General features: G+C 36.2%; 1 protein-coding gene across 1 annotated transcript; it reads left to right on the top strand.

Moving 5' to 3' along the window:
- Positions 1-8,676: 8,676 nt before the first annotated feature.
- Positions 8,677-9,621, top strand: LOC140498124 (olfactory receptor 7A10-like). The gene has a single exon (XM_072599413.1). The coding sequence runs from the start codon at positions 8,686-8,688 to the stop codon at positions 9,619-9,621; it is 936 nt and encodes a 311-aa protein (XP_072455514.1). The 5' UTR covers positions 8,677-8,685.
- Positions 9,622-18,830: the final 9,209 nt, after the last annotated feature.

Raw genomic sequence — 18,830 nt, 5'->3', positions numbered from 1 at the left:
AATCTATTTGTACTTCACTCAGAAGTACTCCTCAAGCCTGAGGTCGTGTCTCTTTTCTCCAGTGGAGAGAGAGCTGGTGTCTACCTTCCTGTCCACAATTCAGTACAAAAGCAAGATCAGTCCAGCTTTGCTTCTTGGTGATGATAAGTAAGTACTATGAGAGGAAGGGAAAGAAAGTGAAAGGAAGGAGCAAAGGTCAAAAGGAAACCCTTTTTTCCTCAGAAATCCAAGGAAAAAATGCAAACCCAAATAAAATCCAAATCAGAGTCCAATCTGGTCCAGAGTCTGGTCCAGTCTGATCCAGCTATGAGTCAAGCTGAAAGTCCAAAATTCACTATGATGCAAAGTTGGGACAGTAGGTGGAAAGAGCCCTAGATTCAGAGTAAAAAAAACTCAGTTCAGGCCCCAGATTATCTGTAGGATCTTGGGTAATTTAATAAGAGAAGTAAAAACCACTTTTCTTATAAATGTTACTGTTAGACCTCATGGTTACAGTATGTTTTGATCTTTATTACAATGTGCTCCACTTTGATTCCTAATTCTGGCAACTGGGTTACCTCACCAGAGTATATTCTTGTCTATGGTGATATCCCACCCCATATTTTACACATGGTTCTTATTTTAATAGGCCATACTTTTCCTTTCACTTTGATTTTTATGGTAGGAAAGAGAAGTGAAAATATAGCTAACATTGGAAATAACTGACTCTGACCAGGCACTGACTTGGAATTTCTAGTTACTTTTCCTCTCTCTGCCACTAATTATCTTTGTGATCTTAGATAAGTCAGCTTTTCCACATTCCACTCAATGCAAGATGAAGTACTTGTGCCAAATGACCTCAATCATTCTTTCCATTTCAGATGGTCTTTAAAACTAGAAGAACCACATTTAGAAATGTTGAGTTAATAAACACCATCTCAAATTTGCTCAAAATATCAATCACCATGGAGCTCTGGCATAAAGAAGGAGATTCTATGGGTATGGCAAGTCTACTTGTGCAGCCAGCCACAGATAGAGAGGACAGTGATCTGGTCTGACAGAAGGGTTTGAGTTGTCCATTCTTCAAGTAGAATATTAAAACATAGACAGATGGAAATGACCTCAAAGGCTCATAGGAGAAAACTGTACCACACTAACAAATCATTCCTCAATATACTTGGCAAGTAACCATCAAGCCTTCCTTTGAAAAGCCCCAATGAAGGGAAATCTCTTAGCTTTCTGAGAGAGCATATTCCACTCTGGAGTAACTCTCATTGTGAGGAGCTTTCATATTGAGCCAAAATACATCTGTTTTCAAGTTGCCCTAATTCTACCCTCTTTGTCACTGCAGAACAAGCCCCATTTTTCTCTCATAAACATAGCTTCAAGTATGTGGAGATACTTATACCATCTGCTTATGTTTTGTCTTCTCTAGGCCAAGACACCTTAGTTCCTTCAGTTGATCTTCATAGAGGCTTCACTGTCCTGTTTGTTCTCTCTTGGAACCTTTCTAGATTGTCAAAGTCCTTTCTAAATTGTGGTACCTAGAACTAAACACAAAATTTCAAATGTGTTATGAAGATGGCTGAGGACAATGGGACGATCCTCTTCTTCATGAAAGATATGAGTCCAGTCATGAAATTTTGGCTGTCATCTTCTTGCTGACTCAGGCCACTAAAACCCCGAGATAATTTTGAAATAGATTTTCGTCTACTCAGAACTCTTCTCTCTTTTCCTTGGACAGTTGATTTCCTGAATGGGGTTGGTAGAAGCCAACTTATGAGGACCTGAAGAGGTGCAATAATCAGTTATCCATTGCCCTCCTTTTAATGATGGGATTATCACTGCCCTCAAAATGGTATCAAAATGCAACAAACAGGTACAGAAGACAGCCTGGAATGTGTCTGAGCTGCAGTAATGTTATTCAGCAAGAGAGAAGCATGAGGGTGCAAAGAGAATCAAGTTATTGTGGACATAGTGAATGTTTTGTTTTTTTTTTGTCTATAATACTGTAGTCTTTTGCTAAGATTTTGTTGAAGTTTCACATCCAGTTACATTAATGATATTGGTCTACAATTCTCTTTATTTTATCTCTCAGTTGTTTAGGTATTAGGTAGTTGTCTGAGAAAGGAGTTTGGAAAGATGTTTCTTTTTCAGTTATTAAGAATAATTTAAGTATCATAGCTATTCATTTTTCCTTTAATGTTTAACAGAACACCATCCATATGGACTAGTCCCTCCACCCTCAGTACTTCCCTAATGGTATAATTTTCCTCTCTGAGTTTGGATAGTTTATTATGTCTGTCTCAAGTAATGTTCATCTGGGAATTTTAAGTTTTGTGAAGGGGAAAATTATGCATTTTCTTTAAGTTCTTGTTATTTCTTTCTCTCACATGAATGTATATAGTAAGTTCCAATAATTCTTATTATCAGAAAAGAACTCTGTTGTGCATCCTCACATGAATTAACCTTGTTTATTTTTAGTTTGTTAATTTCATTTTCTGATTTCTCTTTTAAAATCAGATTAGCTAGAGGTTTTTATTTCATATTAAAGTTTTCAAAGTATAGGTTTTTAGTTTCACAATTTATATGGTTTTTCTCCTTTACCTATCTCTATTCAAATTTTCTAGAATCTTTCTTTTGTGATCATTTTGAAGTCATTAATTTATTGGTCTTCTTCTTTTTAAAATTGTTCACTCAGATTATCAATCTTTTTTTGCCTATTTTGCAAATATATTTTTTTTCTTTGAGGACTGACAATTCTATCCCTCAGTTTCGCATTTCATCATAATCATTCTCTTTTCACAGTCAATAATTGTTTTTGTATTCTTTCTTTGACATACCCATGAATCAGGAAAACATTATTAATTGAACAGTTAGGTCAATCAATTTCTTTTGTTAATGTTCCCCCAAGTATTTTCCAAAGTCTGACCAGGGTACTAGACTTCAAGTTGAGAAGACTTGAGACCAAGTCCTCACTCACAAACAAGATACCTATGTGAACTTTTACAATTCACTCAATCTTTTTCAGCCTCAATTACTTCTTCTGTAAAATAAGAATAATAGTACAAAAATTCAAAGTTGTGAGGATTAAATAAGATAACATGTGAAGTGAATTGTAATCAATAAAACTCAATACAAAGGCTACCTCTTATTATTATCACTACTAAGTAGGCAATAGAATAACACACAAATTGAACAATTCTCAACTGAAATGTAAATAAGATAAATTTCATAGTAAGAAAAAAGGTTACAAAAATACAGTAAAATAAGAAGACAATACAACGCAATAATTTGTTGCATGAATGAAATACATTTAAAGCACACATACGTAAATGAAGAAATTTAGTAAAAACTGATTTTATTTTAGGTGACACCAAAAGAACGGGAGTTGCCATCATGATCTAAAATAAAACATTACATTCGATAAAGTTCAGAAAGATGAACAATAGAAACTTCATTTTGCTTAAATTTGCCAATGATCTTTCTATGGAAATGACATCTAGAACAATATTTATCCAGCTCTTTCTCCTGAACTACAGACCAAGGAAATACCATTCAGTAAGTGCCTACTGTGTGCCAGGTACTAGTGCTATGATTACAAAGAAAGGCAAAAAACATTTCCTGTCCTTATCAAGCTCATAAAATAAAGATGGAAAAAACGAATGTGCAAAACATGCTATCTGTGCAATGAGTAGTAAATAATCAAAGGGAAAGCAATTGGGTTGAGAGGGATTGGGAAAGGTTTCCTTCGAAGATGGGATTTTCACTGTTCCTGACTTCCTGGAATATCTAGAAGTATATATTAGCTATGCCTACAGTTGTCTATTTTCCATCACTTTAACAAGGAGAATTTTATCTCCCACATTTTCTGATCATTTAACTTCCCCAATTTTTTTTCTTACTGATACCTACTGATCTCCCCTTTGTTCTTTGAACATAGGCCAACAAGAGCATGAAGGTTCTCTCCCACTGCTTGAAAGTAAAAGCATATAAATGTTTTGTGTCTTTCCACTCTTAACATGTTCACGATTTTATTAATGATAATCCTTCTAGGAGTACTAGGCTATTGTGAGGAACTACTGTGGCCAACAATGTTCTCTATCCAGAAGTCAACCTGGTGATTACTTGCTTCAAATTTAGCTAATGTAGTCTTCAAGTAAGAAGCATAGTTTGTCACTGGATCTCTACAGCTAGTATTCTATAATAGAGATATTCATATTGAAGCTGCAAATCTGCATCACATTGAAGCTGCATTGCATACATAAACATTTCAAGTTTGTTTCAATTTAGGTAGGATATTGTACCCTATGTTGATTCCACATCTCTCCCCATTACATCTATCCATTCTATTGTCTTTTTCTACTATTTGTTACCTTGCCCATTTGTCTCCTACCTTGCTGTCTCAGTATTTTTTTTCTTTTCTGTCTCTATAAGTAAGAACTGGGTTAGGTAGATAATTTTTGAGGTTCATTCAAGATATAAAAATTTATGAAATTATGAAAGAGTTGCCTCAGGAATTTGCTGCAGATACTCAAAGTCAAGATGAGTACACACGTAATAGGAATGTCCTTGGAGGATACTATTGAATCAGGTGGATATTTGGCTAGATGACCTAGAAAGGCTGTGACCTAGAGATCAGAGAGACTGTGATTCAATGAACCCTCAAACAGTGAGACTTTACCTGCTATAAACAAAAAAAATATTTTTGAACTGTCCAGAGATGGCCTGCTTTGTGAGGTAGTATATCTATTCTTGCAGGAGATCTTAGAGTGGAATATAGCTAACTCTTTTTCTGAGACATCATAAAAGAGATTTCTTGTCTTGAAGGAGATTGAATTTAATGACTGCTGAACACTTCTCCCATTCTGAGATGCTATGAGTCATTGGGTAGGAACAGTCAGATTCCTGATCTTGGTGATGAATTTACTCCATGAATATAACACACCACAAATTCCAAATTAGCACAATATTTCTTCCTTGAGGTGGTTGCTGTGCTAATGAGACTGCAACAAAGCTTCTTGTGGAGGTTTTAAAGACTTACATTACCTCTAGAATCCTGATAGAAAACCCTACTCTTTTCTGCTTGCCATTTATACAACTCTTTTTCAGCATGTTGAGAGATTTTCTCTAGAGGCTTTAAGAATATACATTGATGGCAATACGAGCTTGTGCTAAGATCATTACAATGTGAATTAAGAAGAAAAAGGGAAGTCATATTTTGGACATAAAATCTAAAATACTTGTAATGTGACTGGTTTTAGGAAGTAATAGAACAGAAATACCTAAAAATGGCATATTTGGGCAACTTACATGCTGGATTTAAAAAAATGGAAGAATAGTGATTGCATGGATACGTTGTCATTATTAATCTCTTCTGAAAGAATTTCAGTAATAGGAACCTTACTCTGTCCCCAAGTATCCCATTTCATTTCTTCATAAACATGACTATTAAGAATTTTCCCCTTATCTTGATTCAAAACCTGCATTCCTGTAATGCAATACTTTGGTCTTTTTTATCTTTTGAAAGTAGCAGTATAATGAATATGTTGAACAAATCATATTGGAAAATATCTCTTTTGTATGAGTTGACACCTTATGTATGAGTTCTTGGACTTTGCCCCTATTTTAACACCAGTGGTTATCAATGAATGTTCTGGATATGACTGAGGATCTCCAAAACCTCACCAGGTCTACAAGGTCAAAAAGATTTACATAGTAATGCCATGCTAGTACTTGCTTTTCTCATTCTCTCATGATGGCAGAGGACTTTTCCAAGGTATATATGACCTGTGAATTAAGATTTAGTCACTGTTATGAAGACTGAGTTAGTTTCTCATCTGCAGAATTGTCCTGTTGCCTCCCAAATGGATATCTCTTCAGATGTTACTAGGCAGGTTGTTTTGCTTATATTCGTCTGGTATCAGTGCCAGCTAATTGTTGAAGAAGAACTTCTTTTATATGAATGCCTGGCAATATACAAAAAGAATGGTGAAATATGTAAAGCGTCAAATAACGTTTTTGAATCTCATGAGTTATCCTGGAACAAGTACATAGACCATTGCATTCTTGATACAAAATTAACTTATAGTTCATATTTGCAAAGATATGACACAGTATTACTGTTATCTCTATTTTTTTTTTGTTTGGGAGAATATAGTCGTTTTTTATTAAAATATGTTATTTTACATATAGTGGGTTTTTGCTGGTGTTCAGTCATTTCATTTACATTTGACTTTCATTGACTCCTTTTCAGTTTTTCTGGGCAAAGATACTGCAGTGGTTTACCATTTCCATCACCAGTTCTTTTCACAGATGAGGAAACTGAGGCAAGCAGACTTAAGTCACTTGCACAGAGACACCAACTAGTAAGTTTCTGAGGTCAGATGTGAAGTCAGCTCCTTCTGATTGCAGAGCCAAAACTCTATCCACTTTGCCACCTTGCTGCCTTATAATGAGTTTATTATCTGTAATTGAATTACCACATATTTTAAATATTTATTTGTCTTAATTACTAATAGAGTGATATCAATAGACATGAAGCAAAAGCTATTTTGGGGGTCCTGAATCGTTTTTAAGAACATAAAGGTTTCCTGAAACCAAAATGTTTGAGGACCACTGCCTTGGCTTACATAATATTTGCTTTTTTACCCTGAACCAAACACTGAAGCACTGCTGATATTGACTTATGGATCTTGGGTTCACCTCCTCCCTCTGGTACCTGCCTAACTTTTGGAACAGTGGATGAAGTGGCCTCAAATGATCTGTCCTTTTGTTTCTCAGTTCTGGAACTGTTGTCACTACAGGGCAAGCTTCCTATCTTCTACTTTCCTACTGGCTCATTGTCCCTCTCTCCCATAACTGGGATCCCTTTGCAAATCATTAAAATTGGTTCTGGTAGTACATTTAAAAACATTTTAATTACTATTTTTTCACAACATTCCTTTCTTTTTAACATTTGGGTTCAAAATCATCGTGTTCCTCCAGCCTCTGAGAAGACGAGCAATATGATATCAGGTATACATGTGAACTCACGCTAAACAAATCTCTACTTGAGTAATACTTCTCTAAAAAAAAAAAAAAGCAAGAAAAATAGAGAAAATTATACCTCAATTGGTTCACAGTTCATCAGTTCTCTCTCTCTCTGGAAGTATGTAGCTGTTTTTTGTCATGAGTCCTTTGCAATTGTCCTGTATCATTTGTATTGATCAGAGTAGTCAAGTGTTTCACACTTGGTCATCCCTGCTTGTACAGATTTTTTAAAAAGTAAAGTAGAAATTGAACGAACTAAACTTGGCTAGCTGCTAATTACATAGAAAATAATAAACTGCAATGTGTAAAATATCAGAGCAAATTTTTATTCACTTCCTCAAAGTCTTTTTATCTGGATTCTTTGTCAATTCTTTTATTTTCTTTTTGAATGATCATAAGTCATGTGTTTTTGACTTATGGCTCTGTTTTTTTTCACTTGTCATGATTTTGTAAGGGTTTTTCTATATTTAATAACTTTATAATATTGCATATTCTTCATAATTATACCATATTTACTTCTATATCATTACGGATTTATATATTCTCATTCATTGCTTTTCATTACATTATGATATTTAATATTCTTTAAAACTGCATTACAATTTGTACCAACAGTAATGTGTAACGAACTAATTATTCCTATATTGCAGGATAGTCTCAATATTTCCACTTATTTCTGTATGTAATTTTGCTATGAAGATTTTTAAGCCAATAAATTTTTAATGCTTTCACTAGATATTGGGTGAAAGGGTATCTTTTTTTTAACCATTCAATATTCAATGTCAGATGTCTGTTCAAAGAGGTTTTAGGACTTTTTCATTTCATCTGCATTGAGTGAGTATACTGTTTTCCCACAAAAATAATCAGTGTAGGGTTTTGGTTCTTTTGATTATTTTTACCCAGTTTTTTGGGTGAAAATCTTTAAAATAACTTTTTAAATATTTTTTCTTTTAGGAAAATTGAGCAATATTTCAATGATAAGATTTGTATCCTTCTTTTGAAATTGTACATATATTTAAACCATTTAAAGATTGTTGATCAAATTGCTTCTGTAATTCTCAAAAACTCAATTCCTTTTACATTTTAAATGTATTTTTCTGTCACAACTGCTGTAAATACTTTCTCCAATTAAATGTTTTTATTTTTTAATTCAATACATATTTTTTTACTTTATAGAAATTTTTTCCTCCATACAAGTAAGCATGTATATTTGGTCCCAATTCATTCCCACGATTTGTAGAATTGAAACAAATAGTATTTCCCTTTAAAATTGAAATTAGCTTTCTGTTCCTTGTTGTTCCATTTTATTTACTGTTCTAAGTTTAATGTTTAACACAAGAAACATTTTTACCTTCAATGAATATTGTTATTCAAAAGAGATTTTACATTTCATTCATAACTTCTTAAGTTCTAAGTATGGTCAGTTGAGTTTTCAGGCATGAGAAAGGGAAAAAGAAACTAGACCAACTTTATTTTACATATGAGGAAATTGAGTCTAATAAAGTGGAGGTGAATTACCCAAGATGACACAGGCTTTAACTGGTAGATGTGGAATTTAAACTTGAGTCTCCTAAGTCAAAATCTAGTTTTCTTTCTTTTACAAAAGTACGAAATGCCTGTATTTTTGAATTTAGGCTCTTACCGCATCATTTTCCTTATAGGTACACCAGATGCATGGGCCCAGAAAACCACACACATGTACCAGAATTCCTCCTCCTGGGACTTTCTGAGAAGGCAGAACATCAGCTGCCCCTTTTGGGGCTCTTCCTGGGCATATATATAGTCACTGTGTTTGGAAACGTTATCATCATGTTGGTCTTTGGCTCTGACTCCCATCTCCACACACCAATGTACTTTTTCCTCTGTAATCTGTCCTTTGTTGATCTTTGTCTGGTGTCCACTATAGTCCCCAAGATGCTGCTGAACATCCTAACAAACAGTAAGATTATCTCCTATGCTGGATGCCTTACCCAAATGTATTTCTTCATGGCTTTTGGCTTGTTAGATAATTTTCTCCTCACTGTGATGGCCTATGACCGTTTTGTGGCCATCTGTCACCCTCTGCGCTATTTCACCATAATGAATCCATGGATTTGTGGCCTCCTGGTTCTGATCTCATGGAATATTAGTCTTCTAAACTCCACTCTCCACACTTTACTGGTGACACGGCTGTCATTCTGTAGCAAACATGAAGTTCCTCATTTTTTCTGTTATATTCATAAGGTTGTAAAGCTCTCTTGTTCCGATACACTCATCAATGATATCATCATGTATTTTATAGCTGGACTACTGGGTATTCTCCCCCTCACAGGGATCCTTTTCTCTTATGGTCAGATGTGTTTCTCCTTATTGAGAATCCCATCTGTTAAGGGAAAATATAAAGCCTTTTCTACCTGTGGGTCCCACCTCTCTGTGGTTTCATTTTATGGCACAGGATTTGGAGTATATCTGGGTTCCTCAGCTACCCACTCTTTGTGGAAGACCTCAGTTGCCTCAGCGATGTATTCTGTGGTCACCCCCATGCTGAACCCCTTCATTTACAGCATGAGGAACAAGGATATAAAAGATGCCATGAGAAGAATTATTAGCAAAATGCACACCTCTCATTAATGGGGTCTGGCCCTGGCCCTGGAATATGGCATTGATATTTAGGGTCAAACATATGGAAAGTAGAAACCTCAAATCCAAACTCTGAAGCTCAGGACAGCCCAAAGATTATAGTTGAGGGTAATGATTTCCTAGTTGCATAATCCCTTTTACTGTCACTCAGACTGTTCCCCTTTATGGCATTGATTGAGGGGCTTTCAATAATGTTGCCATCTTGTTTTCCACAATGTGATTTACTATAACATCAATTATTTTCTAAATAAGCCTTAAATGTAGAATTAGTAGATATTGGTTTTAATTTTGGGGTCATAATCTATGTGCCTTAGACAAGGCATGTAATGCCTCTGAATCTCAATATTTTCTTTTGCATGATGGGGATTATTAAAACTGTTCACCCCTGTCTGTTGATCCAATGAAATAATTTATGGGAAAGCATACTATAGACTATAAAATGCTATAAAATATTAGAACCAAAAAAAGAACAGAGAAAAGATGGTTGGGATCTTGTTGTGAATGACTCTTCCACTAAATTAAATGTCCATTTCCATATGTCTTTAATAAATGGCCTTCATTAGGTATTTTGAGCAAATAAAATCATTAACTGGCACCTAAATCTTTTTTTTAAGATAAATAACCTGGTCCTTGGACAATACCATGATGTCTGTCCCTGCACCCATTCTCATAGGCCTCCAAGGGTGGTTAAAACCTAGTAGAGTTGGTGTTTTGCTGGAAAATCCTTCAAAAATCTACCTCAGTTATCTGACATGATGAGGCACTAAAGGAAACGATTGTCATAAGTATAAATATAAAATTTTGCTAGGAGGTAGCATTACCTGGTGGATTGAGTTGTGGACTTATCATCATGAAGATATGGATTCACATCATCCTTCAGACCCTTACTAGCTGGTCAAAGTAGGAAAGAACAAATATAAACACATACAATGTTGAATACAGAAAAAAGTATTTCACCAGGAAAAAGGGGGGAAACTTGTGTAGAGGGGATTAGAGGAAGGATTGACAAAGAGAGAGATTAATCTTAAGCTAATCAAACTCTAAGGATGTAGAAAATATTTGTAGCCTTTTGTGTGGCAAAGAAGAGTCATTTGAGGGGAGGCCAACAAAGTAAGAAATGGCTGAACACAATATGATAACAGAACACTATTGTGCTGTAATGAATAATGAAGGGGATAGTTTCAGTGAGATCTTTGTAAGAACTTACAAGAATTGACACAGAGGGCAGTGAAAAGAACTATGGGAATAATTTACACAATGCCAATAAGGTTAGAAACATATAGTTTTGAAAGAATTAAGAACTCATATCATTGAAATAACGATGATTCTAAGGACTAATGATAACACACAGAGTTTGTGTCCTAATCGAAAGGCAAAGTACTTGGAGAACAGAGTGAGACATACATTATTTGACATGGCCAATGAAGAAATATGTTAACTACATATGTAAGTAACAGGGGTTTTATTTTTCTTTGCTGTTTAATTGTATGGTGAGGGTATGGCAAAAGAGAAGATGGATTTTGAATGATAAAAGGATAACCTTTTCCAAAAGAATTAATAGTGCCATGGTGACTGATTTTTTTTAAATAAGAAGCACCTCACTGAAGGTTCAGGATCAGGAAATACTAAGGATTAGGAAGGCATTTCCTCCATACCAGCATTATCCTTAGGACTCTGAAGAGGCATGTGTTGATTTTTCGCCACATGATTGGGATCATGCTTGACTACATGCTTTTTGCAGGGGAGGGGACAGACCTTCTGATGAGAGAGCAGGAGGGAGAAAGAACATAAGTATGAAAGCCTCAAGAGATTAAAAAAGAGAAGGACAGATGTCATGCTGCATGCCATGCCTGAAGGCTATGGGAAGGGGAGAGTCTCATGCATGTGCTATCTATAGTCCTATAGTCCTACAGCCTCACATGCATTCTAGTTTTTGGTAAAAAAAATTTAAAGTGCTTCATATTAGGAGGAAAATGGGAGTTATATAAAGAAATTCATGTGAATATACAAAGAATTCACCAACAAACTTGGGCAATGTTCCTAAAGCCTCTGTCTTAGGGTAACTTACGAGGCAACACCTGCAGTTTCTGTTGCTCATGAAATCTCCTGTCTTTCAGATTCTAAGAACATGTTGGCAGGGTATTCTCTGGCAGAGTATTCTCATACCTTCCACGACCTGGAGAACCAAGGTTGAGAAACTGCTCTCTCAGGTCAAGTAGGCAAAAATTTATCTCTGCAAAGTCTTCAATTAAATTTCATCTTCATAAGTCAACAAAAGGATTGCTCTTCTGATAAGAATCCATTCCAAATCAAAGACTATGAGACGATCTTCTGATCTTTTCCATTTCCTTACTTTCCTTTTTACTCATTGATCTCCACAGGACTACTTTTTTCTCTTTGAACTCAAGTCAAACGCACCACAAAGGTCTTGTCTATGCTTCCAAACTACAATCATAGAACCTTACCGAGGGCTGCTGGTAAATCACCGGTGGAAGGTCCTGCAGGTTGGTCTATGTTTTGGGGATCCCCTGTAAGTGGTGGGTATGACATACGAGCCCCCAGTTGTGTGGGACAGACGATTATCCCAAATAATGTCAGAGTCAGGGTTTGAGTACAGAAAGGACTTTTTATTCTTTTCTGCAAAAAGGGCACAGTCCCCGGGTGCTCAAGTAGCAGTAGTCAGGAAGAAGTCAGGAGAAGCAGATGTTTACAGCCCTAGGCAATTCTGCTACCCAGTCCTTATCAGTTTCCTCATTGACTGAGTACTTCCAGATGGTACAATCTCAACACAACAGACACTTTCCAACGGAAACAATTATGCCCATATTTAGTCATGGAAAAAACCAGGAAGCAGGGAAGACCACCACCCAGGCTGACGTGGATTTTGGGAAATGGAAACTTACTAGGGATTATTGAATCTTAAGATGACATGTAGAAACTTAACAAAAGGCGAAAGTTCTTCTAGTCTTCAATTGAGGAAACTACAGTATAGGCCATCTCCTACACTATGTTGTAATTATTCTGCATATTCTCCTGTATGGACATATTCCCTGGTAACAGAAGTTCCTTAAAAGCAAGGATTAATACAAATTGTCTTCATACCTCAGCTGAGAGTCTAGGATATAGTAGGTGTTTGATAAATACCATTTGATTGACTCTTAATATTCCTTCAGTCTTTCAGTAGTATAATCACTGAAACAAGGCTCATGAACCCAGGTCTCTACTTCTTTCTGGTTCCTTGCATTAAGAGAACAGGATCCCCATCTCCATGTTAACCCCTTCAAGTGTAGGGTTAAGGAATACTTCTACATCTGTAGATATAGGAACTTTGGAAACCAAGAGGACTGTTTTTCCTTTGTTATCTAATACTTTGACTATATACAGAACTAAAGTTCAGATAATAATGGCATTTGATCCTATTAGAAAAAAAAAAGGGCTGTTGCTACTAAGATCTAAGAAGAATAAACAGGAAAGTCTGTTCTAACCTAGAGAACTTAATGAATAGGGGATGATGCATCAATACTAAAATCAGGCAGAGAATTGTCAGAATATTTTGCTTTTACAAACTCACCAATAGAAAGAATATCACAAAAAATCTAGTACAACTCATACCTAAGTAGGCATCCCTTCAAAAGTTATAGGACTTTAAGTTGGGAGCTTTAATTAAAGGTCATAGTGGCTGCCCATCTCATTTTGGTGATAAGGTAATGAGATCCAGAGTCCAAAAGTAACTTTTTCATGGACAATGAGCAGCAAATGCAGAATAAAAACTCAGATCTTCTGACTCCAACTCCAGATCTCTTTCTACTATAAGGAATGTTCATTGACCTTAAGACAATACCAGCAATGGAAAATTAGTTGTCTGTAATGAGATATCCCATTCAATGATTTATTGGAAATGATTTTAGCTATCAACCACCATCATGTGGAATGAATCCACTCCTACTAATCATGTCAAAAGATCCTTTATTCTTTTATGGCATTTACAGTAAAGAATGCTTCATTAATTTACAAAGAAGCCCGTTTATAGATTCTTAAGTGCTTACAATTGGAAAGAAGTTTAGCATCCATCTAATTCAAACACTTTTCAAATAATTGTCATTCTCTACAGTAATCAACATAAGCAGTCCCATAACATCTTCTTGAAAGTCTCTAGTACTGGGTAACATACTGCCCCGTAAGACAGTCAATTCCATTGTAGTATAGCTTTCATTGTTAGGAAGCTTTCTGCTAAGATTCTCTGTTGTTACACAGGGATTTGATATGCTCCAGGAATGGAAAGACAATTGTATGATTTGTCTAATGAGGACTCATGGGGATGCATCTCTGTGACTGTAGAAATCACAAATATTCCTCCACCTGCCGCTCCCCCAGGGAAACCATCTGTTCCAAGATAGGAGATAGTTTATTTGTACCTCACTCAGACATCACTCCTCATGCCTGGGGCCATCTCTCTTTTCTCCAGTAGACAGAGAGCTGCTGTCTACCTTCCTGGCAACAATCCAGGACAAAAGCAAGATCAGTCCAACTTTACTTCTTGGTGATGACCAGTAAGTACTATGAGAAGAAGGGAAAGAAAGTGAAATGAAGGAACAAAGGTCAAAAGGAAACCCTTTCCTCATCAGAAATCCAGGGAAAAAAATTACAAGCCAAAGAAAACCCAAATCAGAGTCCAATCTAGTACAAAGTCTGGTTCGGTCTGATCCACTTATGAGTCAAACTGAAAATCCAAAGTTCACCATGTCCCAAAGTTGGGACAGTAGGTGGAAAGAGACCTAGATTCAGAGTGAAGAAAACTCAGTTCAGGCCCCAGTTCTCCTACTGTCTATCTGTAGGATCTTGGGCAGTTTAATTCCCTTCTCTGCACTGACACCATGAAATAGGGTAGCATCTGTACAGTGTCTTTCTTTCACCAGAAATACTGGAATTAAATATTTCTATGTTTGCAGAAATATTTGCTAACCTTAAATCATTTTAAAGAAGTAGCTGTTACTGTCATTACAAAAGGAGGAATCAGAGGTTAGTACAGATGCATGCTCTTAAGTGAATCTCTTCCAATGTACAGAAAGACTGAGCAACACAACATAAAGAATTTTCTATTGTGATACCTAACAAGAGTGGAGGGGCTCATGCCCTGTTCCCAAAGACAGAAACTAGGATCCTGGTTAGATTTATCAAGCAAGCATTTTGACTGTACAAAACTGGGAGAGGTCTAGTAGGCTAAGTTCTGCATCACTCAGAGAGTTGAACCACCTACATGGCTAGAGGAAAGACAAGTCAAAGGAGGATTCTATCCCCTCATAAGTTAATGAGGTGACTATCTATTTTCTATAAGTAAACAGAGGAAAAGCAAATAAGAGATTAGGGGAGGACTGGAATTCCTAGGTATGCTGTCAAGGAGAAAGTTGTAAGAATGGAACAGACACAAACAATTATTATACATGGGTTTGGGAGGGGCTGAAAATTTGAAGTGGGGTTCAAGCAATGGAAGTAAGCAGGAAATCTGAGAGGTCCTGTACATGAGAAGTAAAAATCACTTTTCTTATGAATTTTACTGTTAGACTTCATGGTTACAGTGTTACAACAGACTGAGTTGGAAGACCAGGATTTTAGTCCAAATGTTATTACTCTTTGTGTGACTTTGCATAAGCCACTTTTCTTTCTTACCTGATCTCAATGTCATTATTTGTAAAATCAGGTTTTTGGAGTAAGGTGGGTTAGATGCTCTGTGTTCTAAGGATACATCCATTTTAGCATTTTATTTTCTAAGGCTTACCATGTTCTGATAATACATCTATACTTTAAGACTCTTTTAACAGTACAATTTTGATTCAAAGGGTGAATTGGTTTTTTTTTTTTTTGGATCCACATCCCCTCCTCAGGCTAATGAACTCCATATTCAAATTCAGGTTTGGCCATATTGGATGAGGCATTCAGGTAGCCCTGCCTTAACTCCTGGAATGAGCCTAATGCTTACTTTGCTCTGCACTAAAGAGGATAGTACATAATTCAACTGCAGAAAAATGACTTTCTAGGTTCCTAAAAGAGGGATGAATCTGTAAATGATTTCTGGTGGTTTCCTGTCTTTGCCACTCATCAAACAAACAAACAAAAATTTAAACACTTTTTCCTAGGCACAGCAATTTATGTCACCTTGGTCTTGTTACTTCTGGGAATGTTTCCTCAGCTGTATAAAGTGGAAGGCTAAATGACTTTAAGATACTTTCCAAATCTAAATACATGTCCCTATCATCTTATAATCCCACATAGAAAGTTTATCCAGCTATGTGGCAAACATCAGCTTCCCTAACGACATTGAAGCTTGAATTTGAGATCTAGAATGAAGATATTTGTCTGTACCCTTAGTCCTACCTTTGACATCAGCTGCTTAAAGATAATGTTCTCTTACACATTTTCTGATGTTTTTCATTTCCTTACTTTTCTTCTTACTCATTGAACCCCACAGGACTACTTTTTTCTTTGAACTCGAGCCATAAGCACTACCAAAGTTCTGGTCTATACTTCCAAAGTACAAACATATAAGTTATTTGTGCATTTCAGTTTCTAACAGGGGCAGTATTTTGATCAGCGAGGGTTTGTCTTCTATGAATATAGATGATGACTGTGCTAGGAGCTGTGTGTGTTCATCCTTCATTACTGAAGAAGATCTTGCCATCAGAAAAATGATGACATGACTTGCACTTGACTTTGTTTTGAGTGAGGGAGAGCTGTGCAGGTCACCAGCTTCACTTCTCCTCCAGAGCCATATGAATCCAGTGACCATATATTCATCAGCATGACTAAAGATGACCTAGGATGAGGTAATTAGGGTTAAGTGACTTGCCCAAGGTCACACAGCTAGGGAGTGTCAAGTGTCTGAGGGGAGATTTGAACTCAGGTGCTCCTGACTTCTGTACTGGTGCTGTATCCACTGCACCACCTAGCTGCCCATATGGAGTTGTAGATACTCATGAAGAACTTCTGTGGCCAAAAAGATACTCACTCACTCATTAACACAGTGATGGTCTACTTTGAATTTAACTAAATGGAATGGCCAGTTAGTTAATAGTGTAATAGACTTATAATCTATCATTGCCTCTCCACACATAACATTCTATAATAAAGACATTTATAAATTAATTATGAGCCAGCACTGTGTTGTAGAAGTAACTCTATCACATTAAAAATAATTTGGATTAGACATTTTGCTATATTTTGATGCCAACATTTTCCCACATCACATTTATTCACACTATTGTCTTTTTCTACCCTTTGTCTGCTTGTCTGTTTCTTCAATACCTTGTCTTCTCTGTATTTTTAATTTCATCTCTCCTCTCTCTCTCTCTGTCTCTCTTTGTCTTTCTCCAGAATATGACTCTGAAACAGTATGCCCTTTTAAAAGAAACACCATGTGTAAGATGTGGGGTGGGAGATCACCATAGATGACAATATACTCTAGCGAGGAAACCTAGTTGCCAGTTAAGAGCCAAAGTGGAGAGCATTCTAATAAATGTAGGTGAACTCATAAATAGAAGGAAATTTGTCATTATGTACACTAGGTTTTGATTGAACAGGAAGATGAGTTAAATGAGTTTATGAAACAGATTACAGAACAGAGACATGGTGTAACAGTAAGGCTATGGTTCAGTTTTTGGGACTTCTACTTGAGACTTTCATCTTCTAAAAAAACAGAAACTAATATTTTTTCTACTTGGCTAAAAATTTGGTTTTTTTTAAAACTCAGAATAATCACTCAGGAGTTCTTTTCCCAGAAATTCTTTCTCTGTTCTGAACTGAACTAGAGGGAATTTGTTGTGCTTTCCAACTCTGAAATACTATGATTCTATGAAGTCTTATTTCTCATACAAGTGAAATGTATTTAAAATGTAAGACAGCCATCAATGTCCCCTCTTCCTTTTCTTATCCAGGAAAAACATCATTATCTCCATCAATCGCTTCTTTTGGAATTTGATTTTGAATCTCCTTACCTTTCCAGTTACTTTTACCTGGTCATTTTCTTATTTCTCAATTTCTTTCTGAGCATGCCTAGCCAATTACACACAGCAGAGTAAGTCAAGTGTTTAGGTCCTAGTTATTCCTGCCTATGGCAATCCCTGAGTATTCAGCCATCAATGGAGTTCTGGTTCTGATGTACACAAATATGTTTTCTTTTCCTCTGAATTAGAATCAATGAGCAACTTTATCTAGTACCACAATTATGACCAATAATGTTTATTCATCTTTTGATACCCTACCACATTCCACAAGGCAGCTGCTGCACACATTTTTTATTCACAAGGTCCTACCTCCACTTGTCTCTGCCTTCACTCTGGAAAGGGCACTGGATTTAGAATCAGAAGACCTGAGTTCAAATCTGGTTTTGCCAGCTCTGTGACCTTGAGCAAGTCAGTTAACTTCTTGTGGGTTCAATTTCCTCATTTGCAAAATGAAGGAGTTGGTAAATATAATTTCTAAGTTCTCTTCTAGCTATAGATTCTATTCCCTGACTTATTTCTTTGAAAAAATTGAGACCATCTTAAGTGATCACATCAGTTCCCTTTCTGGACATCTTGAAACTCTTGCACCTTGACCCTTTTGTCCTTCCATTCAATCACAAGGACAAGATCCTTTTGCTTCCCAGGACTAGCACTTCTACATTTGACATTGATCTAATTTCTTACCTTTTCCTTCACCTGACTGAGCTTTGCCTTAGATTTTTATTTTCTGATCCCATTCACCCTACTTTTGCATTTTTAATCTTCTCTACTGGCTGCTTTGCCTATGTCTACAAACCTACTCAGTTCTCCATAACCCAACATAAACCTCATATTGCTTATAAAACTTTGTATACCCTTTGACCCAGAAATACCACTATGAAGTTTGCTTCCCAAGGTGATCAGGGAAAAGGGATAAGAACCTATCTTTTCTTAAATATTCACAGTAGCACTCTTTGTTTTGGCAAGAGCTGGAAATTGAGGGAATGTCTATCATAAGCAATGGCACATGATTGTGATGGAATGCTACTGTGCTGTAAGAAATGATGAGCAGGTTCATTTTAGAGAAACATGGAAAGACTCCCACAAAATAATGAAAATTGAAGCAAACAGAATCAGGAGAATGTTGTGTACAGTAATAGCATTAAACTGTTTGGAGAGTAAATGTAAATGACTAAGGTACATGAATATTCAAATGAACCTTAA

The sequence above is a fragment of the Notamacropus eugenii genome, chromosome 4 (assembly GCF_028372415.1).
Source record: "Notamacropus eugenii isolate mMacEug1 chromosome 4, mMacEug1.pri_v2, whole genome shotgun sequence".
Taxonomy (NCBI): domain Eukaryota; kingdom Metazoa; phylum Chordata; class Mammalia; order Diprotodontia; family Macropodidae; genus Notamacropus; species Notamacropus eugenii.
The sequence above is the reverse complement of the archived record's forward strand: the minus strand, read 5'-3'. Positions and strand labels throughout refer to the sequence as shown.